The sequence below is a fragment of the Pyxicephalus adspersus genome, chromosome 7, assembly GCF_032062135.1.
Source record: "Pyxicephalus adspersus chromosome 7, UCB_Pads_2.0, whole genome shotgun sequence".
NCBI lineage: Eukaryota > Metazoa > Chordata > Amphibia > Anura > Pyxicephalidae > Pyxicephalus > Pyxicephalus adspersus.
In genome coordinates this window covers 26757691-26783475 of record NC_092864.1, presented here as the reverse complement: position 1 = coordinate 26783475, position 25785 = coordinate 26757691, and the positions used below count along the sequence as shown (strand labels likewise).

Genomic DNA, 25785 nt, shown 5'->3' with positions numbered 1-25785 from the left:
ATTGCGGCCCTGTCTGCAGATATAAAAGTCCATAAAAGCTGGAATTTTGGATTCTTGAGGATGTTTCCAGATAATATCATTGGTGAGAAAATTCTGCCTCCCACATTCTTAAGTCTTTTTAGCTGAAGTTCTGGAACTTTTCCTATAAATCTGTAAAGATGTCTGTGATATTTGGAGATATTTTTTATATCTATTATATGTTGCAGGTTTATTAACTTTTAATATTCACCCCAACCATTCAGCTGACTCTCTACTTTTGGTGTTCCTGGGTGACAACAGATCTGCCATAGTTTGAACTCTGCTGGAGATGCTTAGCTCCCCATATGAGCTTTCACAGAGCAATTCTTCCTCCTTATGTTCTCGTTTTGCTGGCACATATCATTATATTTCACACATCATGGGCCCACCTGCCGCTTCTACAATGGCATGAATTATCTCCACCTTGGCGTGACGTCTCTTCTTCATACACACACCCTGATGATACTGATCCGACTCCCAACACAGCTACATGTCATAACCATGCCAATGTAATCCTGTCTATCAGGGGAAGGGACAGAGGTACAAGCAGACAGGGCTGTGGGTTTGATGGCTGTCAGGGCATAGGGGTGGTAGGTAGTTTGTGGTGATACCAAAAAGGGCAATAAGACCTGGAGTCTGCACTGAAGGCTGTGGATCATACTGATGCAGAGAAGGGGATATACATAATACCAATTCCATTTGTGTGACTGAGTAAGCAAAAATATACTAAATCAGCATTCCAAAGCTATTCATTTAGTAGTGTTGAGGTGAAGACACTCCAGTTCCTCCACACCTGACCGGTGGCACCTTGTCTTTATGGAGCTTAGATAGATATACCTTAGATAGAAGTCATGATTGGTGCACTCTTCTGAGTGCAAAACAATTTCAATAGGAGCCATGTTTGGTGTCATACACTTTGGATAGGAGCCATGGCTGGTGCCACACACCTTGGATAGGAGCCATGGCTGGTGCCACACACCTTGGATAGATGCCATGGCTGGTGCCACACACCTTGGATGAACACACACCTTGGATAGATGCCATGGCTGGTGCCACACACCTTGGATGAAGGCCATGGCTGGTGCCACACACCTTGGATAGGAGCCATGGCTGGTGTCATACACATTAGATAGAAGCGATGGCTGGTGCCATACTCTTTGGATAGGAGCCATGGCTGGTGCCACACACCTTGGATAGATGCCATGGCTGGTGCCACACACCTTGGATGGACGCCATGGCTGGTGCCACACACCTTGAATAGAAGTCATGGCTGGTGCCACACACCTTGGATAGGAGCCATGGCTGGTGTCATACACATTAGATAGAAGCCATGGCTGGTGCCATACTCTTTGGATAGGTGCCATGGTTGGTGCCACACACCATGGATAGATGCCATGGCTGGTGTCAAACACCTTAAATAGGAGCCATGCACTCTGGATAGAACTAGTTTTTTGGTGTCATGAACTCTATTCTATGAACTGATTCCATTCTTCTGCTGAATCTGACTCACTAAACTTGCATCTTCTTCCTACAGGTCCAGCTCATCTCTTTCCTGCATTCCATGCTCCTTTCCCTATTGACATCCGGCACCAAGAGGGCCGATATCACTACGACGGGCACGGAATACACGCCATTCACGGGTAAGCTACCTTTTTGTCCAATGATTATTTTATAGCTGGGCTCTTCTTATCATAAGTCACCGCTTGGCATACAGCCAACATGCTCTGAGCTGCCCATGGTGAATAATGAAGAAATGGGAAACCAGTCAGTTATCACAAGTCAGTTACATCCTCTCCTCCATTAGGTTAAATACTAATGGTTGTACCTGCACTGGAGGTTACAAATCACTGAGAGCAAATTGCTCTAATCAGGAAAATTGGGTGTGGGATAAGTTTATTGTTAAATTGGTCTTCTGAGAGTCTAATCCTTGAACATTTAGATACTCGTGCGTCACGTAAGGTTTGGCAAGTTTCTTTATATAAAGGAAAAATACATTTTCTGTGTATATGTAATATATTATTCTGTTATTACTTTCTCTTGTTTCCTATCTGTACCCCAAAAAACAATAATTCTATAAAGCTGCAATGTGCAAACGTCAGTGTTTCTGTGCCATTTCTGTTTATCCTGTGTATTTTACATTACCCCTAAATGCTGGGCCCCTAAATACACTTTAGCCCCCCTCCCCCCATCTCCATGCAGATTGCAGCAGAATGCGATGCTATTTATCAAAGCGTCAGTTGTAGTTGGTGTTTGTTGGGAAAAATAACATGCCTGCTCTTTGGCTCTGATGATTAATGTGATGTGAGAGTGACGTGGAGCCCTCATATATCAAACCCACATCCCAGCTGTCTGCAAGAGCTCAGGTTCCACATACACCTAATTAGACCAGTTCTGCGCAGTAAATGAAGCGCACTCATGTGCCTTGTTAGACATAGGGGCCGCAGGCTGCAACTTGTCTGGGTGTCCTGAATCATCCTGCGACTGTCCAGGGAGAGGAATGTAAACTTGCAAAGGTCCTGGCACTTTTTCTGCAATGCTGTGCAGAGAAACCTGAACTTTTCAGATGTCCACCAAAGCATGATTATAAATACATATAGCGGTGACATATACCGCAGTGCTGTACAAGGAACAGTGAGCTGCTTTAATCCATCTTTAAACAAAGGAGCGTATACTCCAATGTCCCCCACAGTCCCACACGATTATTATACATTTATTTATCTCTGACATATACCGCAGTGCTGTACAGAGAACACTGAGCCAGTCCCATCAGTCTCTGTACAGAGGAGCTGACACTCTAATGTCCCCCCAAAGTCACACACTATTATTATACATTTATAAAGCTCTGACAAATACCGCAGTGCTGTACAGAGAAAACTGAGCCAATCCCATCAGTATCTGTACAGAGGAGCTGACACTCCAATGTCCCCCCAGAGTCACATATTAGTGTTATATATTTATATAGCCCTGACATATACTGCAGTGCTGCAGAAAGATCATTGAGCCAAGACAAGTCAGTATCTGCACCAGAAGAGCTGACAGTCTATTGCCCCCCCAGTATAATATTATTCATTTGTATAGCTCTGACATATATCAGCATGCTGTACTAAGAACTCTAAGCAATACTCATTTGCACCAGAGGAGCTTACACTCTAATGTGATAATATCCTTCTATTAATATTCAGAGGCTTGTAACTCTTCCAGGCATGCAGCAAGAGCTTTTTAAAGAAAATAATGCAACTAGAAACATGTGGACTATCAGTGCTGACCTACTTCTCTTCAGAGTGATAAGCTGCATACACACTTCCAATTTTTGTCGTTGGAAAGGATCTTTCATGATCCTTTCCAACGACAAGGGACTGCACGATGCATTAAAGGTGCTGTACATACAGCACCGTTCATGCTCTATGGAGAGGGGAGGGGGAGAGCGACGGAGCGGCACCCTGCTGCGCGCTCTCCCCTTCCCTTTCATTAGGATCGGCTGTCGTCCATCGTCCGGCAGGTCGGTCGTCCGGACGATGGACGACACCGACTGTACACACGGCAGATTTTCGCCCGATAATTGGCCGATGCCGATTATCGGGCGATAAAAATCTGACGTGTGTACGTAGCTTAAGTTTCCTGGATGTCATGCCATTGGCCCACAACAAGCTGATAAGGATATCTGACTCCACTGGCTGCATGATTGTTCCAGGTCATCTCTGGAAGTATTGAAGTCAATGGATTGGCATGATAGCATTTTTCAGACAAAGGCAACCCATATATTCCTGCACACAGGTATTCTATATTTTAGGATTCACAAGTAATATGTACGAGCCACACTGATATCCCGGGAGTTCCGCACTGCTCAGCAAATTGTCTGCACTGTATTACAACTGATAACAAGTAATTACAAACATCCCAATTTACAACAAAGCACTTCATTATGTCCTGTGACAGGGCCTTCCCAGCTGCACTAAATTAAAATTAATCAAGTTTCAGGCCGCTAATTAGCATCCGTGTACAAGTTTAGTACAGCGCCAGTACGGTACAATGCAACACAAGTGATATTTTTATCTTCTTTTGTGTATATAGAGTTCTGAATGCAGATGTATATATTTGGGACGAGCATACAGACGCTTCCTGTAGGTTAAACCTTATGTGTATTTTTATATAATATTTATGTAACTTTGGGGCAGAGCTGACTATGCGGTTTTACTATAAAATGAAATACACCACAGTTATTCTGTACAATCCTAAGGGACCGCACTGCTCAATCTGTGAATCCCTGGATGGATTTTTGCAGCTTGTTGTGTTGTTTTACCTCCAGGAAGTTCAAGGCTTCAATTTTGTATTTTGTTTAGATTTCGACTTGTTACCTTTGCTATTTTTGTGTGTACAGAGATGTCAGGTTTGTTTTTCAAGCTGAAGTAATGTTTAGGAAAAAAGGGGACCATTGGGTTTGTTGATTGCAAGGTTTTGGTCTGTTTTTATTTGACTTTAATATTTACAAAATAAGATTCTTTGTATTACTTGGATGTGTTTTATCTGTTTTCTTAAACTTTAAATATATAGTGGTTTATTATACAGCATTTGGAGACCAATTTACTGCTCACTCTGGAACTGCTAACCGGATCAAAATCTAAAAAAGAATAATTATTTTCTGTTTGGACAGAAAAACATTTTACTTCACTGTTTGATAGCCATTTTTAAGCACCTTTTTACCTAAGCTTCAGAGAAAATAAGAGGAATATGAAATATTCGTACCTGCTTTCCAAAAGCTTCTTTAAAGCCTTTCAACTGAGTAGTTTCAGGTAAGCGCCAGCATGGGCACGCCTGAAAGCCATACCCCTCCCAACACACTTGCCCCTAGTTGAACTGGCTAAGCCCCACTAGGGCCAAAAAACGTATGGGGGATGTAGCTTGGGGAAAGTTCTGATGTTTGTATCAAGGAGCAATAATGTTTAGAAGATTTGCAGATTCTGGAGTGCTGCTCTGCATTTTCCTTCCTGCATCAAGCTGGGAACTGGTCGAGCTTGTGATCACTGCTGGACCACAGGCTGCCAAATAAACAGAGGAACAGTTCGGGGGTTTCCCCTTCAATAAATAAAAGGAGCTGCAAACACAACAATATAAGACACTAAACACACTGATATTGTGGCAATCAGGTGGTGGAGGTGTTAAACGTAGGTTGTTGTAAGTGCAAAGTCAGTAGGTCAGGTGCCCAACAGTTTGTGACCCCCTATGTTCTTGATAAAGGATAAGCCCGCTGTTGGCGATCTAAAGCTGGACACACGTTAGATTTTTGCACAGTTGCCCGCAGCTGTGCAAAACGAAGGCTGACCGCAGCAATCTGTTCCATTTCTATCTCGTAGTCTTGGCACAGGTAGATGTAAAGGTGATTGTACAATCAGATTGTTGTATATGTTTGATCCCTGTCTCATAGTGTACAGTAAAGGTTGAAAGGTTGGATAAGTAGAACAATAGATTTTCCACTTTTTTTGGCTGATATCTGGCTGTCCATCTTGCGGATCACATTTTATGTGGAGGGTGTGTGGTCTGCATCTTATTCCCACATTCATGGAACCTTGCTTCAGTTTCATGCAGTATATTGCAATAGGATTGTAAACATTATCATCTTAATGGAGAGGATGTAGCGTGCCCCTTTAAGCTGGCACAGTGTCTGGCGCTGTGAGTGTGACGGACGGGCTATCAGTTTCCATGAAATTCGGTCTGGCTCCAGCTGTGTGACTTCACCGCACACCTGCTGACTCTAAGAATGACATCACAGTGCACCAATGTGATTCCAGTGCCAGGTACCACCCTGCCCACAGCTGTTCCTAATGCCAACTGCTGGTTCTTCCCCTCCATAATATAAAATCCAGCAGCTTCCCTGTGTGAACACCACTGATGCCAGCTGTGTTTTCCTGTAATGCCACCCAATTCTTGGACAGGATCCTTAAGCACGCATGGCAAAAAAGCCAACGTGTGCCCCCCATGAGCTTAAAACTAAGTCAGAAGTGTAGATTACAAGTCTCATCCTTTTTATTGCCCCTATTGCTAAAGTGCCCAAGGCAGCCACCCCTTCTACCTACCAGATGCCACATATGGTACATATGGTGGTGCGGTGTTTAAACTTCTATGGTCTTGGATGATGAAGCATTAGAGTTTCAACTCCTCTGTACAGAGACTGATGGGACTGGCTCGGTGTTCTCTGTACAGTACTGCAGTATATGTCAGAGCTATATAAATGTATAATAGTAGTGTGTGACTGTGGGGGACATTAGAGTGTCAGCTCCTCTGTTCAGAGATCAATGTGACTGTCCCAGTGTTCTCTGTACAGCACTGCAGGGGACTGGCTCAGTGTTCTCTGTACAGCACTGTGGTATATGTCAGAGCCACCCAAAATGAATATATTTCCTCTGTTTAATAATACATCTGCTGCTCTCCAGTTGCCCCCTGGTCTCTATAACTTCCTCTGATTCCAGCTGCTTCTCTTGACTCCGTCTGCCTCTTCACATCATCACCCATAGCCAGCAGCTGACAAATCCTGATTTGGAGTATGACGGGTGCAGTGCCTTGTGCCATTTTGTGTGACGCGGTGTCATTGACCGGTGGTATTGTTCAGTTATCTCTTCCTGGGATGTGCAATGTAATCAGGCTGTAGTGGCTGCAGCTGCATTCTGCGGTATAAACGATGCTGTGCTTGTGAGAGGTCAGGGACCCCCTCTATTCCAGCATTCTAAATCTGTGTCCTGCTGTTATGGGGACACCACTGACCCAGTGTCCGCTCCTGTGACTGTTGGCTTGACTCCAAGGAACAAGGCCATGGCACTTTTTCTTGCTGAGTCTGCACAGGATAAGATGTCACATCGCAACTATCAAACTGTCCAGCATATTTCACAGCATGGCTTGCTGGGACCTGTAGTTTCTCATTAGCCAGGGGACAATGGATTACCAAAAAACAGATTTTGCGGAGTTAGTATTTCACCAATTGTTTTCTGTACATTTATATTTTTAAATTTTCTCCTCTTCTTGCAGCCCCCCAGGTCTAAGCGGAAGCCCTGTCATCTCTGACATCTCCTTGATCCGCTTGTCCCCGCACCCAGTGAGTGCCACAGAATTTGGCCACGCGCACCATTATGTGAACCCCCACATGGAACATTACCTGCGATCCGTCCATGGGAGCCCTACCCTCTCCATGATCTCAGCTGCCAGGGGGCTCAGCCCCGCTGAAGGTAAGCCGGTTTAACTGGTATAGATCACCAATGTAGTAATTCAATATAAAATCTAGACAAGCGGCTGTGTGAAATATATGGGAGCTATTTTACCTTAAAAAAATTTTTGTAATTCTGTTCAGTCAGTTTGGTAATGCAGCACCATGGCAGGTCCTAGACATTTGCTGCCACACCAAAACTGCCCCACTATTGGGTGGTGATTGGACAATAGAGGAGTAGCACATTCATCACTCTTCTGTTCTTCATCACTCTTCACTCTCTTCCTATCAACATGCATTCTGTCAGCACATGTGCAGCCTAGAACTGATTGGCTCCTTGCCCTGCCCCTCTCTTTAAATGTTAAAGTGTATTAAAGGAAACTAATATCAAGGCAAATCAACTACACAATATGCATTTAGAATTATTTTTTTTTTTCTTGCAGAATGTTTTTTCATTGTGTTTGTTTGTTACGGGTTTGACTTTGAGATTTACCTCTTTACAACTCCCTTGTTCTGATCTAAGCCATCTGGACAGCTGTAAGACTTTATAGAAAGTTTGTTGTTCTCAGCCAATTACACGTGGCCAAAATACTTGGAAGTGATGGATTAACGTTAAAATACAGCTACTTTTTGCTAAGCAGAGAGCAGAGCCCCCTATATGGCTGCCCCAATATTTATACACTATATAGCCAAAAATATGGGGACTTCTTTCTGCATACCCTGGGTTCAGGTCAAGTCAAGGCTTCATCATACAAAGGCATCATAGACAATTGTGCTCTTACAGTCTTGTGGTCACAGTTTGGTGTAGACACTCTTCTGTTCTGCCATACTGTGCCCTGGGGTACAAAGCCCCCTCCATAAACACAAGGGGTCACAAGTTTGGTGGGGAGGAAAGAGAGCTGCACAGAGCCCTGACCTCAACCCTACTGAACACCTTGGGGATAAACTGGAATGGTGAGCCAGGTCTTCTCATCCACCAGTGGAGAAGGTTATAGCCACAGTAGGATGGGGGGGGGGTAGTAGTAACTCCTTTATAATGGTCATGTTTTTGGCATGGGTTGTCCAACAAGTTCACGTAGGACTGATAGTCAGGTGGTCATATAGTGTACAAATACAAAATACATTTACAGTATTTGCACTGGAGGTTTTTTAAAGACCATATCTAAACCCAAAAGATTTACATTATGCAAGAAAAAATAAACTCGAACTATATTATAAACTCTGTAACTATTTTTTCCCACTGTGGGACTAATCCAATGTTCAGTCTATAAGTTTACTATAAACGGGTGACATCATGGGGGCTCTCTGACCCTCTGCGATCGCATTAGTCCAAGGGAGCTGACCCTTCTATCCTGGGAACTGGTCTGCTTCCCTCCCTTCTCTCAGCTTCACACATTTTTCCCTTGAATGAATTTGGACAGAGGCTGACACTATTTATTTTTCCTCCCGGTCCCGCCTGTTCCCCCCTCTCAGCTCTGGGTGTAGTTTTGAGGATTTGCAGCTGTGAGAGGTTCTATAATTGGCTCTGGCACTGTGGAGGGGTTCAGTCAGCCAGACGCCCAGACTTGCTGCATTCAGCAGCTCCATGTGTCTTGTATCAGCATCACCGCGAATGCTTCAGACATTAATGAAACTGTTTACATAGTGGGCCGAAACTAGAGAGCGCCATGCGGGAGAGACCCTGCGCTCGCTCCACACTTGTCCCCATTTATGTTATCGGTAAACCTCATGCAAAAAAACTTAAACCATTCACAAATTTGTCTGTAAGTGTCCCCAAATGAGATTTGGACTTTTTAGTTCAGTGGAAGCTCCATGTTAGATGTAGGAAGACCTACACTATATAAACTGTTACAATTAACTTTTCATGTTTGTTTCCTTCACTACCATTGAAAAAGTTTTGTTGTATCTGTTCAATAAGTGCACCAAATTCCTGTTAATCCTGTCTGAGCTGATAACTTCCTGTGTTTTCTGCCCATGCTACACACTGGCTAGCCAATCAGGTTCTACAGCACTATGGTGAAAGCATTGCATTTCCTCCTCTCAGGAGGCTCCCTGTGTTAGATGGACAGCACTGTGCAATGTGGGGCAGCTCACTGTCCAATCATAGACAATGTGGGGCAGCTCACTGTCCAATCACAGGCTGGGGCAGGTGCCAGACCAGGTTTCACTAATCATCTGCAGAGGTATCACAGGGAGGTCAAGGACCTGACTATGGATCACAGACTGACTGAACATAGTTCACGTATATTTAACAATAAATTTGGTATATTAAGCTTCAAAGACTTTGTCTACAATTGTCAACGATTGTTTATGGTGAACATGTGAGGATAGATGAGGATAGGATGCAGGAGCTTCCATTGCTTCTTCCATGTGTGTCATTCTCATCCTTTCTTCACTTTCCAGTGTGTCATTGCAGCCAGTAAAGTGTTTGAACAAATCTGCTGAATGCACTTTCTGGGACAGAAGCTCATCAAGAACTTTAGAACAAATGTTCACTTTTTTATAGGAACATAAATCTAATGTCTGGGTCACAGACCTCAGATGACACTAAGTAGCAAATAATTTAGCGTTTTTGATATTTTGTGCATTGAGCCTCCACTTCTGCCCTAGAATTAGATACTGACCCCTCCCTCATGTGAAGAGGGTTGGGTAGGAGCTCTGTCTAGTTTCCATTCATGAGAAAGCTAAAAATATCCCTGGTTAATATCGGGGTATGACCCTGCGGCCCTGCGTCTGATCTCCTCCCATTATCCTCATAAACACTTCCAAATGGAGGTCAGAGCAACATCCTGTAATAGCTTCGTCCCCTCTCTGCTGAATGGAATACAGTTGGGGGAAAACAGAGGAGCATTTGGGAAAATTGATTAACAATGAGCTAAGCAGCTTCACCCAATGCCAACTGGCAGCTGCATGAGCAACGAAAGGATGAAAACATGGAGAAAAAAACACAATTCTGGTGGTAATATTCCCCTATGAAAAGGTCATAGATATCATGAAGATGAGGTTTTGGGAAATGAGCCAAAAGAGAAATATTAGGAAAGGGTGCAAGGATTGGCAAATAAAGTAATTCAATTGTTGCGGAACGTGTACAATGAAAGTTCATTAATTAAGTTTGGATAAAATTGTTTGTTTAGAGGTCACCAAGCTGATTCATTTGGATGTACAGTGTATGGTTATACTTATGTAAAAACTTCATTATTGAAATTCAGGGCTGCCTAGTGAAAGGTCCTGTTAATGCTCCAATATACAAAGACATTGTAGACAATTGTGCTCTTTGTGGTCACAGTTTGGTGAAGACCTTTTTCTGCACCCCCATGACTGTGGCTCGGGGTACGAAACCAGCTCCATAAAGACATGGGGTCACCAGTTTGGTGGAGAAACTGCAGAGCCCTGACCTCAACCCTAGGGAACACCTTTGTGCCAAATGTGTGCCAGGTCTTGTCAACCGAGTAGTATTAGTACCTGACCTCACAATTGCGCACAAACTCCACCAAACAATCACCAAAATCACATGCAAAGTCTTCCAAGTGTGGAGGATGTTATAGCTACAAATGGGAAGGGGATGACTCCATGGCTATGGTTTTGGAATGCAAGCTCATTGCCAAGACATTTAGCCTTTGGCCATTTGAATCCTAAAGGACCATGGAGGCATTAAATGGGAAGAAAGAGAGATGATTAAGGAAGTAGATCTTTGCTGTGAAAACATAATAACCTAAAAATATTTTCAATCGTATTTCAAACTTAAAAAGACCGGATGCATTTCCTAAAATTACTCCAATCTCCATTATAATTCCCGAGTATATTATGACGATATCCTCATCCACAGAGCTGATCCAACTGCCTCTTGGGTATCAGGATCTTGTCCTCCTCCTGTGTCACTGTCTGTATTTGTCTCTCCCTTGCAACCTTTATTTAATGTACAGTGCTGCGTAATATGTTGGCGCTATATTAATCTTGTTTATTAATAATGATAATAATATTAATAATAATAAGGCAGAACTGGCACAATTACCCCACTTCAGAAAAATGTAGCCTCTTCTTGATCAGTTTATGAAGTGATGCATTGGATGGACACATCTTTTTTGTTTTTTAGCCTGATTATTGTTTTCCTTTTCATGTAACATTTTCCCACCCTTTTTACTTGCAGTTGCCCATGAGCACTTAAAAGAAAGAGGCATCTTCGGTATCGCACCTCCTCCACCTGGCGTCAACCCCACCGATTACTATCACCAGATGACCCTCCTAGCCAGTCACCCCAGCCCCTATGGAGAGCTGCTGCTGCAAGGCGGAGCGGCGGGCGCTGGCAGCCATCTTCACGATTACTTGACACCAATGGACGGTAAGTGGCTGCTTGATAAATGAGGTTTTCTGCTGTTCATTCTCTTAAGGTCAACACAGCCCGGCCTCAGGAAATTCTTTCCAACAAACAGATGTCGGAGGTCAGGCTGCATGTGTGCCCTGGGTAGTCCTCCAAGCTGCACTAACTTCGGACCTGTTTAAAGAAAAAAAAATCTTCAGTTTGGATTTCCGTTAAAATTCTGCTGCTAACAAATTCCCAGCATCTCTAGTCATAGACATCTCTATCCATGGACATCGGTATCTGTAGCCATTTAGAAAAATTGATGCAAAGGGCAACTCCAGCAATTTTGGGAGTTTTAAAAACATTTAGTCAAATTTTTTTTTTATTGAGGTAATTTCTCCACTTTTTCTGTGCTGGTAGGACCAGAAGACAGGCGATGAGGTATTGTAAAAAAAAGGGGCAGAATATAATTGGGGATGTGTGTATGTCACAAACTTCACCTAAAAAATTAAATTGGTAGGGTGAGGGATTTTAACCTTTCCTATAATATGAAACTTGCAAAGTTCAGTGTCTCTGTTGCATATTTACCTTCACTTCCTGACAATGTTGTCACCAGAAAAGAAAGGGCAAGAGAAATGTTTTTAATGGCGCACAAGGAGCAAAAATAAAAGTGTCAGGTGATGTCATAAAGGGGACTCAGCCACCCCCCACACTGCACACACAGTTTGCATTAAAGGATAAACTTTATATTAAAATTGATCCCCAGCCACTCCCAAATGCTGGTATTAGGAAAGTAATTTGTGCATTCCAATGCGCCCCTGCATGGAAGGTTTGAGAAGAGAAGTTGGCTACTTACACTTCCTCCCAAACCCCAGAATCTCCAGTTATTTCCTAGCAGGCCAAATGGTGGTGCATGGGAAGTAAGGAAATATACCTTGGCCTTACACTGGAAAATGAACATATTTGTCCAATCACAGGTTCTCTTTAAAGTCTCATTACCAGAATCCTTCTAGTTTGAAGGCAAAAATCACCCCTGGCCATAATTCGGTGAACTTCCTGCTGTTGTGTTCCAGCTGAGCCCTTGAAGGTCGGTGCCCATTCGCACCATTGGGGGCCCACTTTGCATTCTCAGTCTCTCCAGGCGTTTTTATCCCCCACGACCCTTCACAGCCGCCTTTTGTGCTCCCCCAATACGTCAGCCGACTGTTTTCATACTTCTGTTGTTTTAAGATGACAACATCTGATGGAGAGGCGCATTTCTCTCCCTCTGGATCGAGTTTCTCGATGAAATTATTTCTAATCCCAGAACCGTTCTCAGGTTCCAGGTAACGCGCAGCTTTCATCAGGTCGGGATCCAAATACGCACCCCAGGCTGTTAACCCCTCACCCGCCAGACGCTTCTGCACGTGAACTCTGCACCTTAAAATTCCCCCCACCCCATATATTCTGCCTAAAGCTGAAAGGCAAATATAAAACACAAATGAATGCGGCTCTGTGTTCAGCAATACATTATTACATTTCACTTTTAAATACAAGCAGTGTGAGTTCCTGGTATCAGCAGAAAGAAGTGGATGTGTTTTGGACGCAGAACAAGCAGCCAATCAGTTGTGTTGCACTGCTCATGCAAAAACAAGGCCGTGCTTTGCAGAGTGACAGAGGGATGAGCTCCTCAGTCTGCTGCTTCTCCTTATATTATCCAATCACAGACCTGTAAGAGTTCCTGATCTGTAACACAAATGAGGTCTCCTACCATGCTAGGCAGGGCTGTGGTATGTGGAAGAGTTGTGTAAATCCCAGGACTGGATAGACAGAAATACAAATGATTCCTTAGATATGGCAGCTCAAATATTTTTATATTATTATTATTATTATTATTATTATTATTATTATTATTATTATTAATAATAAATAGTATTTATATAGCTCAACATTCGCCTGGAGTTTGGCTTTAAGTAAAATCTTCGATTTCCTGAGCACTGTGCCCCAGTCTCCTGCCGCCCCCTCCGCGCACAATGTTTGGCATTGTCTCAATGCGCCATTAATTGCATCCTGATGTTTTCTCCTGAGTATGGTTACCCTGTGCAGTGTTTTCAGTACGATCGCATTACCCAGCTGCTGGTCACCCTGTCATCATTGGCTGCCTTTAATCAGGCTCAGCTCCTCTCTTTTTTCAATGATTTGCAGATTCTGGTAGCGGGGTCACTCGCTTTCCCCCAACCTGGTCCTAGGTGTTGTCCACATTCAGGTGTTTACTGCACTTTTACTGCTTGCACCATTTCATATGTAAAATGATACTTTGTAAAGACTGGCAAATGGTTTCCCTGAGGTCGCAGCTCTCCGAAATGTTTTGTTTTTTTAGAATTCTTCCAAGCAAAGATAATTGTTTTTTGTATTTAAAGCAGATGTGAACCCCAACTGAATGGCATAGGACTGGGAATCCATTCCATGATATTTAAGCTTTTAATAATTTTGAATACATTTATGATTTTTAATTTAAGCATTTGCATTCATGGACTGATAAAAATTCTATGAAATTTTTTTCTAAAGGCTGCAATAAAATGTTGGGGTTACAAGAAAAGGCGCGGTGCATGTGCTGGGGGCTTCTGTTTTCTGTATTGTACCCGACCACCTTTTTTCCTTGTGTTGGTGATCTGGGATTCCAGATTTATCACCTGTTGGTAATGCAGAACAAGTGTTCCCAGACACTCTCCCTGCAGGCTTCTTCTTGTCCTGCACATACAGAAGCCTCATGTACACAATATGTCTACTACAAGTTTCTCAGCAGATTGGAGGTCTGAATCTGACTGCAGCTACATCAAGAAGTTGCGCAGAATCAGGTCCGGTCATTGCACATGAGGTGCGCCATGGACACTGCAGGAGACACAGGGAACCTGACTTTAGGTAACTTTTATGGCTTTAGCAAAGTTGCAGTGTTTGCGAGATTTTAGATTTTATTCTTTTTTCAAAGGAGGCATCAGTGATGATTTCTGTGCTGCTCTGCATTTATGTATTCAGTGGGAGCAAGCAGTATGAATTATGGTCACCCCACCATTCCATGTGATTCCAGGGAGCCAGGTAGGGAACATCTATGGGGCTCTCTGATGTCTTCCTTATTCTCAGTCCTGATTGGTAGACCTGTGTGCTCTGTACTGTAGCTAAACCCATACAGACCCCGTCAGCCCCTCGCAGTGTGACCTGTATATCTAATAATTACATCCCTATGCAGTATACATGAATAGTCAATCAAAAGCCATATGGAGTAGATGCCTTCTTTGATGTTTTCAGATCTTATCTGCAGTTACAATTTAGACTGCAGACAGGCTGAATGCACACAACGTAATGTTTACACTAGCCTGGCCTAGAAAGAAGTTGTATTTGGTTGGGCCTTATAAATAAAAAGAATTACTGTCATCCCTTTGAGCTAACATCAGATTTATTTTAAGGCCAAACTGGGCCTTCAATATATATCAGCTTAATACATTCCAGGTGCATCAACCTAAAAGGTGTGCAAAGGCTTACAGTTTGTAACAGAGTAGAAAAGCCTGTCCATCCCCAGCTCTTTATGTGGATGCAGTAGTCTCTCTGCAGAGATCTGACATGCTCCTTGCTGGGTCAAACCTAGAGTTCTCCAGTACTGATTGCATGCTTTACCCATTGCAGATTTTTACATCTGATCACAAATCAGCCCCAGTTGCAGCTTTGCTGTAAAATAACAATGTTGCCACCTGATCACTGGGGAAGAGGAGACTGAGGAAATGCTTCCTTCTGCATGCAGCTGAGTGATGACATCACTGACTTCATGTGAAGGACAGTGGAGATGGAGCATATTTGAGAAATAATACCATTGTCACCCCAACATGAAAGAATACCGATTAGTCCAAATATTTTAATACTTTGTCTGCAGTGCAGCTCCAATGCTTCCAGTTTTTGCCTGAAGTTCCTCTCAGAGGCCTCACATGACCCCTCTCATCAGATCCTTTCCCCATGCATCACGTGTTCGCGGTGAGTTCTCGCCAATCGTCAACGGTTTACATGAATTGTCATATAAATCATTATTTACAATAACATCACGGTCCTGGTTATTAAATCCCCAAATCCAGGGGAGCAGATGGAAAATGTGATGTCAGCGCCCACGGATAGCTCACCGCATGATTGCGGCTTCTCTGCGGATGTCTTCCCATTGTCCTAATCCTTCTAATCTGCCGGAATCTGCGACGTTCCTGTCCGGGCCCATCCAGAACATCTGACCTCAGGCTCTGGGTGAAGGATCTCGCAGCCCTCGTTCAAAGCAGCTGCGCGTTTCCTGAGCTTGCTAACACGCTGGGCGTTTTGTGGCGGTGGCCCAGCGCAGGAGAAGGCGGCCAATCTATAAACCATTCTGACAAGGCTAAGTATTTCAAATGATTTCTGAACTCGGCTCCAGGAATAATCTGTGGGGGTTTTTTTGGAGCAAACACTGAGGACTGTCAGTTCCTCGCACAACGTGTTAGATGTCAGGATGTGTTTGTGTGACTTGCGCAAATACTGCAGAAAGGGGCGATTGTACGAGAGTCGAGTTTTAAAGGGGAACTCCACCGGGCACCGTTGGCATCCAAACCCATCGCATTTAGAAAAACAGTCTTTTATGTTGCATGATCGTACTCATAGGAAAAATATTTTGCTTCTCATATTCACCGTCTTCACCGGGAATTAAAGGCTTCCGATCTGCGCTTATGGAACCAAAAATGGCGCCGGGTTACAGAGCAAATGTTGACTCAAACAGCACACATGAAAAATTGACCTCCCCCACACACACAGAGACTCTACAAAATTCACTGACACGCATCAGCACTTTTGATTGGACAAGGGAAATCCACTTCACGACGGGCCCATTCACTCCAGCATTTTGTTGTCATTCATTCTGCATGGCACCTAGTGACACACTTGGGTTGCCGCGCATCACAATAGCCCTCATTTATGAAAGCTCGCCAAGCCTGGAGAGGATACACTTTTATCAGTGAGGCTGGGTGATCCAGCAAACCTGGAATGGACCTGGTCCAGGATTGGAAATATTTGCTAAAAAATAGCAAATGACTTTTAGGAAATCCATTCCAGGTTTGCGGGATCACCCAGGTTTACTGAAGAAAGTGTATCCACACCAGTCTTGGAGAGCTTTAATAAATCCTTGTGCTGCACTGTAGGAGAAAATGCACAATTTGTGATCCATTGTGGTGCAATTGTTGATGGAATTTCCTGCCCTAACACAATGCACTATAATGTGCATGCATTGATTGCACTGCAGATGGCATAAATAAGCCCTAATGTCACCATATTCGTCTTACATTTTACACTGCCAAATAGCTTCATAAACTGTATTCTGTCATCTGCAGATAAATACCATTAAATATTGTGCTGATTATCAAGATGCAACCATTGTAATGCATAACCTGCAATTGCTGCACCCCCACCGTATACAGAGTATCTGCAGTGGACCTGATATGTTAAAGCTCTCCAAGACTGCAGAAGAAAAACTATCATGAGAGAACCTGGGTGATCCAGCAAACCTGGAGTGAATTTCTTAAAATCATTTGCTATTAATTGGCATACATTTTCAATCCTGGACCAGATCCATTCCAGGTTTGCTGAATCTTCCAAGTTCACCCAAGATAGTCTATCATCTCCAGTCTTAGGGAGCTTTGATAAATCAGACTCAATGTATTCAGTGCCAATACAAAGCATTCATCGCATGGAAGGTTTTCCTGCAGAAAATCGGTGACTCTCCATTTATCTGCCATGGCAGAGTTATTTGAAACAAATGTGCGTTTTCCTACATGATACCCTAACATATTCAGTGGTGTGGTATGCTCCTTTTATTGGTACCCCAATACACAATTAAAGTGTTGGTCATCATCTTTGCCTTGCAGCATAACACAAAGTGCATGTAATGTTTTGTGATGCATTGTGTAAAAAATGAAAAACTCATTATTCGTGTACTGCCAGTCTATTGAAAACCAATGAGCTGCATTACCATGTTGCAATATTGTATTATACCACGTCACATTAATGCAGTGCAGACTCTGAATTTGCCCTTTGTGTTTCCTTTTCTACAAATCTCTTGTAGAAGCAAACATCTGCCCCATCCTCCACTTTGTCGCCCTCTAGTGGTGCAGCTGGCCAGCGCTCTGACTTGCCCTCCCAGCCTCCCCATTCGTTGGTATCTGAAGTGTTCTGCAAACACGCAGGACCAACATAAATCACAGCCAACGAGAGGAGAGAAAAAAATGAGCAAAAAGTTTTCCTTTGCTTTAATAATTTATCAGGGGAAGTGGCCCATTAATAAACAGCCTCCCTGGGGGGGGCGCCTAACAGAGATAAATATGGCTGCCAGCGTTGTCCTGCTTTCTCCAGCGAATGGAGGGAGAGCAGGAAAAACACATTGAAATAGTTTGCTTCCGAATCTCGTGTCATTTTTCATGCCATGCCGGGTAATTATAGCAGCGGAAGCGAAATTCTCTGCGTTCATTACACACTAAGAGAGCAGCAGAGAGTAATTATGTCTCCATTGTGAGGGGATACAGGCCGCTTGGTAAGAGGTGTAATAAATAGGTGGGGAGTTGAGTTTGTGCTAATTGATGTAACACAATGTGTGAGTGTGGGGGGATGGGGGGGGTTAAATAAAGAATTTACCCAAAAACTAAAATGTAAGCTATTACAAATGAGATTTTGTTTTTTTCCAGCTGGTTTCAGACTTCCTGTCCTAGGGTGACAACGTGTACTGCATTTATGGGCAGCGTTGTCACCTAATAGCATGACTACAGAACACCTCCCCCTCTCCATATCTCCATACAATAAATAAGAACACTGGAAGTGTGCCCTGGATTTGTAATTCCTGGATTGCCCTCTGGGACAGAACTGTTTCCTTTATATTTCTTTGTGTTATTTTATATCTAATTGTCATTCCTTCTTTTAGTGTCGCGGTTCTCCAGCCCCCGGCTGACCCCTAGACTAAGCCGTAAGCGGGCGTTATCCATCTCCCCATTATCAGATGCCAGCATCGACCTGCAGACTATGATCCGCACCTCCCCCAACTCGCTGGTGGCGTACATCAATAATTCCAGAAGCAGTTCTGCAGCTAGCGGGTCCTATGGACACTTATCTGCTGGGGCCATCAGGTAGGTGCATAAGAGACCGGACTTCAGTAAAGCATTAGTGTAGTCCAAATGTGGTGCCAACACTTGTTATGGCTGAGATGATGTCATCAGTCTGCTGCAGGCAGGAGGAAGCATTTTCTGAGTCTTCTTACCTCTAGAGATCAACATTCAGTGCAACATTGAACATGAGAGATGGCGAGATATTTATATAATCATTGTATGATATTCTCATTCACTCTGATCTCAGCATGTGACTGGCTTTCTTTTTATTACAGCCCAGCGTTCACCTTCCCCCACCCGATCAACCCCATGGCGTACCAGCAACTACTCAGCCAGCAGCGGAGTCTGAGCTCCACTTTCGGGCACGCCCCACTCATCCATCCATCGCCCACTTTTACCTCCCGCCAACCCATCTCCCTGTCTACCGCTAGCCCAGCTCCAGCACCGGCCAGTAATGGTAGCTCTGCGAACAATGGCAGCCAGGTAAGTGAACGGCAAACTCCAAAATAAACCAAATGGGGCAATTCTGGAGGGAGATCCCTTATCTCCATACAAGGGCTAAAGTAATCACCCCAAAGGGGGCTTGTCCCAATCCCCATCAATGTCATTTCCTGGCCTGCAGATAAAAAGATAAGTAAAGGCAAAACTAAAAGATTCACATACTGAATATTCTCATGATATTGACATAACATTCACTCCATATAGTAACCAGTTTGCAATTCTTTTTACCATAGTAAACTATTAGTGTGTTGGAATCCTGATCACTGACCAGCTGGCATCTCAGGGCACCAATCAGGAGCCTTTTAATTGGTTCCTGATCACATGACCACTATAATAATAAATCACATGACCACTAAAATAATAACTCACGTGATCACTATAATAATGAGTCACGTGATCACTATATTAGGACACAGCAATAACTATGGAAATCAAAATAAAAGTCCACCCCCAATAATAAACCATCGGCCATTCTCCCAATGTTCCAATGACATAGAAGGGTGATACAATGTGTATAAGAGTGTTGTGATTTGTATTCTGCAGCACAAGCAGTCCAGCGAGTCGGCAGTGACCAGCACGGTCAATCAAGTCATCCACAAACGGAGTAAAGTGAAGATGGAGGATGAGGGGCAAGCCAGAGACTCCCCCAGCCCTCCGGTGAGTGTAACACTATGTGCATCTCCCCCCATTCTTTACAATAATGTCATATATTACAGTTTACCAGTAAATGGATGTCATGGTTGCATTAGTTTTCTATTTTTAGCCCAAGAATATTTTCAGCAAGAACAGAAAATACCTGTTAATTCTGCCAAATATTCCCTGTCACTTGCTGTGAGTTGAAGTAGAATCACAAACCATGTTATCTGGGGAAGATGGACTATAATGGGAGAACCTGGGTGATCCGGCAAACCTGGAATCGATTTCCTAAAATCATTTGCTATTAGATGGCAATGTTTCAAATCCTGGACCAGATCCATTCCAGGTTTGCTGGATTACCCAGGTTCTCCCATGAAAGTCTATCTTCTCCAGTCTTGGAGAGCTTTAATAAATCAGCTTCAATGGAAAGTGAAAGTAGTAAAACCAGGTGATCAGTAAGAATCAGAGTATTATTATTAGAAACAATCTACTGTGATTGATTGCCAATGAATGAAAGCTGAACACATCATTGTTCTATGGAGAGGATGGGGGGCGGGGTGAGTGAGCGGCACCCCGCTGTGATCTTCCCCAAAGAAATACACAGTCGTCGTTCATTAATCCGTCTGTCAGTTTTTGCCCGAGATGAGTATGAGCGATTATCTGACGTGTGTACATCAGACATGTTTGAAGTTCAGCCCAGGTGACAAACCATGTATTCCTCCATCGATAAGTGAGCGTTGTCACCATCAGACAGGAAGTGTGTTATTTGCAGGATTACTAGTTTAAAATAAAAGGGAAAAAGCCATAAAATGAATGCAGCAACCCCTGGTAAATTGCAATATATGACATTTTATTTGGGGTTTGGGTTTAGATGCGTTGTGCTATGTCGCTCCCTACGGCTGTAGCCCTGTTGCCACCCCTCACATCCAGCACCCCACCACCTGGATCTGACTGTCTCCATTCTTCCTGGCAGGACCATCTGATGGATCTGAAAGAAGACCTGGACAGAGAGGAGTGTAAGCAGGAAGCGGAGGTCATCTATGAGACAAACTGCCATTGGGACAGCTGCAGCAAGGAGTTTGATACCCAGGAGCAGCTCGTCCATGTGAGTCCCCCTGTCAGGTCCTGAATTCAGGCATTGACACGCGTCTTAATTTACGGCTGTGCCGGTCCCCAGCTGCACGATGCCAAGACACCTCGCTAAAGAAGCGCTGGCACCTAAACACAGAGCTCATTATGGGCAGACGTTTGTTTACAGAGCGCTGCATTCGCTGACAAAATCCGAGGGGGGGGCGGCCACATTATACATTCAGTGCCGTGAGATTCTACAAATTCCACAAAAACTGGCAGGGAAAAATATGGAGCCATTGCTTCATTCACCTTCTGTGAATGCTGGGTACCTGCATGTCATGCTGATTCCCAGCTTCATTCGTTTTCTTACTTAGGAGATTTTAGGGTCAAAGACTTCAAATATTTTTTTCTTAACATTTTTTGTTAAGTCAGCCATGGCATGCAGGGGCGTCCTATGGGGGGAAATTTTTGTGATCATCATCCAGTGTATAGTGGAATTTTAATCCAACTCTTCTTTGCTGGTTTCATATTTTATTGATTATTTATATAGCGCCAACATATTATGCGACCCTGTGCATTAAATAGGGAATGGTTATGTTAGGGAATGGTTACTGCTATTGCAGTCAGCAATGATTGAAATAAAATAAATTGTTTTTGTTTATAAATAATGTGCACGGTGGCACAGCGGTTAGCACTGAATCTCAGCCAGGGCACTATCTGCATGGAGTTTGTAGGTTCTCCCTTTATGTGTGTGGAATTCCTCCAGTTTCCCCCCACCTTACCTACAACATGCAGTTAGGTTAATTACCTTCCCCCTAAAAATTTACCTTAGATTGTAATAATGACATATGACTATGATAGGCACATTAGATTGTGAGCTACTTTGAGGCACAACTAGTGACATGACCTCTAGTGACTACGTCCTCTCCTCCTGTGTCTCCTGTATCTGTCTGTCATTTGCAACCCCTATTTAATGTACAGGGCTGCGTAATATGTTGGCTATATATAAATGTTGTGTAATAATAATATGCTTGATGATCGCACTTTACTGGTCCCTTTTCTCAGTTTCAGGTCTGACTCATAGCAATTAGATGTCCCATTGAGATTTTATCTCAGCAGTTGTTGATCAGGGAGCAGTTGCAGAGAAAAACCACAAAGAACAGGAGGGAGATTTGAAAATATGAAATATATCAGATCATGGGCACAAAAATATAAAAAAAAAAATCAAATTTTTACTATGGATTGCTTAACGCACCTTTGGTATAGACAGACATTCAATAAATATTTCAGTGACTATCCCAAACATAAGCATCAGTAAATCAGGTATTGGCTCAAACCTCTTTCGTTGCCTATTACATACCAGACATGGATACAATGTGATTATCAGCTCCTGATGGTGACATTAATAACAATGAAACCAGTTTTGCATTCTAACAAGCCCTGGCACAGAGCCCTTTATATATAAAGTACATCAGTGCTGACAAAGCTGCTGAGAGCAACTCCGCTACACAGATTGGAACCTCGGCTGTCAAACTGACAGCCAGATTTGCAGCTACATCATTTGGTTTGTGTTCAGAGGGGAAGGAATTTTTGGATGTAAGATGTTCTGGTTGCATTTAAAAGTGTGGGCAGCAAAGCTCTGACATTCTGTGTATTGCTTGTATTTAAAAGTTTCCATCACTTCCTGTGTTTATTTTCAGTATAAAATGGCACATTTTGGTATTACATATAAAGCATTTATTAAATATGTTACATTTTACATTTCCATGAGCTGGTAGGAGTCGGCATTGGTTTGACGGATTCTCTGTCCTCTCTCTCCGCAGCACATCAATAATGAGCACATCCAAGGGGAGAAGAAGGAGTTTGTGTGTCGCTGGCAGGACTGCACCCGGGAACAGAAACCGTTTAAGGCGCAGTACATGCTGGTGGTTCACATGAGGCGTCACACTGGGGAGAAGCCGCATAAATGCACAGTAAGCCATTCAGACCGTCGATCTGCTGACATTAGCAAGTGAGCAAAACTGTCCCATCAATAGCCGCTGACACCCCCTCCCAGGGCACCACTCGGCTCTCCATGCCTTGGGTTGGCCCTGTGGGGGGATATCAGCTTGTTTGGCCTTACATTTCAGCACAAAGGGCAGCTGGTGGTGGCTTCAAAAGCCAGAGATGGGCCAAGCTGGCTGTCATCACTCACAATTTTCAATTCCCAAGTTGCTGTGTGAAAAAAAAACTGGATGCATCATATCTGTTGTAATTCTCATCCAATGGATTTACTGCATTGACTCAAAACAAGTTCTGATTTTTGGCTTTGCACGGTTGTTCTGGTTCATATGGAGCAATAGACAGCCAGATAGCATTTCCAAAATAGATGCCTCCTTATTTCTTTTAGGTTACCATTTAGGATCTCTTGCTCACTATTGTGCAGCCCATCAACAATAAAAGAAATTGCTATACATTTCTTAGGGACCGAAAGCCGATTCTGGCTGTTTGCAATGTCACTCATTCTGGGGTGGGGAGGGCACATATCAAGAGACTTAGAGTAGCAAAAAGAGCTTTATATCATGAAACGCTCTGCCATTGATTTTTGGGTGCACACACTTTTTAAATTACAATGACTTTTTAATCAGTCATTGTGGGTTGTGAATGATTTTGTTTCACTTCTTTTCACAGTTTGAAGGCTGCTTCAAGGCTTATTCCAGGTTGGAGAATCTCAAGACCCATTTACGCTCTCACACAGGCGAGAAACCTTACGTGTGCGAACATGAGGGCTGCAACAAGGCGTTCTCCAATGCCTCCGACCGTGCCAAGCACCAGAACAGGACTCACTCCAATGAGGTGAGGCACTAAGGGTAAAAAGTCTCAGAAAAAAGTCACCAATATTTCTTTTAAAGCCAACCAAACTCCAGCGAACATTTGAGTTAAGTTTTAGAGCAGTAAGAATAGGGAAGGTTGGAACCTGTGTTGACTTTTAATTGATGTTGGTGTTCTGATTTTTCTATAAAGACATGGTGTCACCAGTTTGGTGTGGTGGACTTGGCAAAGCCTCAACCCTACTAAACACTTTTGGGATGCAAGCCATGTCTTCTTATGCAGCAGCAATATCTGACCCAAAAAATGGTCATACATTCCCACAGTCACTCTCTAAATTCTTCTGGAAATCCTAAATGGATTAGCCATCATGGGCAAATCCATAATAATGGCCATGGTTTTGGAATGGGATGTCCAATTAACTCATGGGTGTGATGGTCAGATGTCCACCAACATTTGGTCATATAGTGTATCGCTTACACAGCTCCAAAGGAATAAAGTTTGAAATCAGATGTTTACGTTTAAATTTGGGTTAAAGATACAGAATTTTTTGAGGGCTCCTTCACACCTGTAGCATTGGGCTGCCCAACGCATTCCCAACTCAAGTACAAAGCAATTTGCCTTATGTCCTATGGCTTCAGCTCACACTGACATGTACTTTCATAATGCATGCCAGTGCGTGATAGTTATGGGCACATTAATACGCAATGTTTGGAGTGAATGAGCACTGAGCGAGATAGCAAACATTAATAACTGACGCATGTCTGAGTGAAAATCAGAAATAGGATTTTGTACGTTTACAGACTGAAGTTATCTGGTTCTGCTGACAGAGAGATTTTAAACCGCTCAGCGGATCAGACAGAAAGCTTCCAGAATAAAGTTAGTTGTCGTACAATTTATCTTGCGGCCGAGCCAAACCACACCAGCTCCACGCCTGTCTGTAAGTTTTTGTGTTCTTGAAAGCAGCAGCAGATGTTCAGCTCTCTCCTCTTGTTCCGGGGAAGTTCTGGGATTTTGTCGGCTGCCAAATAGGTGCGGACCATAAAAGTCAAACCGTCCGGCCGGGCTAAGAGGAGGAAATGAATGTCACCTGCAGTGGAGAAGCTTAAATCTTGTTTTATGTTCTCCACGTGGTCCCCCCAGGCTTCCTAGCATCCTCCAGGTGTCAGCGAGTAAAACCCCATGCAGTTTTATATTTTCTCCAGACAAAGCCCGTCATAGGCTGTGCCAGTTAATGGGGCCATGATGGAGAACAATGCAGAGGGTGACATGCGAAGTCTATCAACAGAGAAATGTCTTTATTGTGCAGAAAATTGAATGGATATTGAATTCGAAAATAAACCCAAGATCAAAGTGGAAAGAATTTAGATTGTCATTGATACTTTTACCTAAACAAACTGTTAAAGATGAATTTTCCTATTTTTGTGTCTGCTCTGGTTCCTCTTTTCCCTCCTCATCAACATGCTAATTACATTTTTAATTAAAACCTTTCAGTTTTCATTACCTTTTCTATTTTAGACCCAGCAAAATCATCACTGGGTCTTTGTATTTCTTTCTAACAGTCATCAGGCCAGCAGTATGTTGTACATAGCTTCCTTAAAAAAACTGCATAGTAAGCAATGTGCTGCCTCCTTGGAGGAGTTATGTATATCAATTCCCTAATGAGCAGGCACCAGTCTCTTAATTACTAATGTATCTGCAAAATCAATTTGTTATTTATCACTATTGACATTTTTATAATAAATATATGCTTTTTATCTCCTAGAAACCATATATTTGTAAGATCCCTGGGTGCACAAAGCGGTACACAGACCCCAGCTCCCTGAGGAAGCATGTGAAGACTGTCCATGGGCCCGAGGCTCACGTTACAAAGAAACAGCGTAATGATATTCTCCCGAAACCGCCAAGAGAGAACGGGGACAGTGAAGGGGGTAACAGGCTGCACACAGAGCACACAGAGCCAAACACCCCTAAAGGCCAGGAGGGCTCCTTCCAGACCAGGACAATCAAGACTGAGGATAGCATGGTACGTTATTTAGCTTTGTATTTAATAAATCTCTTTACACTTCAATGTCCTAAGACATGTAGGTTCCAGGTTTCTACTGGCTGCTTCTTCTGGATGTAAATGG

The 25785-nt window shown here is 43.3% G+C and overlaps 1 protein-coding gene across 1 annotated transcript in view; it reads left to right on the top strand.

Moving 5' to 3' along the window:
• The window catches only part of GLI2 (GLI family zinc finger 2), a 94665-nt gene that overhangs the window by 57750 nt on the left and 11130 nt on the right, over window positions 1-25785 (top strand). The window contains exons 3-12 of the mRNA XM_072417921.1: window positions 1553-1658; window positions 7036-7232; window positions 11358-11549; window positions 18460-18661; window positions 18916-19123; window positions 19685-19798; window positions 20751-20882; window positions 22672-22821; window positions 23519-23683; window positions 25422-25682. Coding sequence (XP_072274022.1) covers window positions 1553-1658; window positions 7036-7232; window positions 11358-11549; window positions 18460-18661; window positions 18916-19123; window positions 19685-19798; window positions 20751-20882; window positions 22672-22821; window positions 23519-23683; window positions 25422-25682 — 1727 coding nt within the window. The remainder of the gene's footprint in view (window positions 1-1552; window positions 1659-7035; window positions 7233-11357; window positions 11550-18459; window positions 18662-18915; window positions 19124-19684; window positions 19799-20750; window positions 20883-22671; window positions 22822-23518; window positions 23684-25421; window positions 25683-25785) is intronic.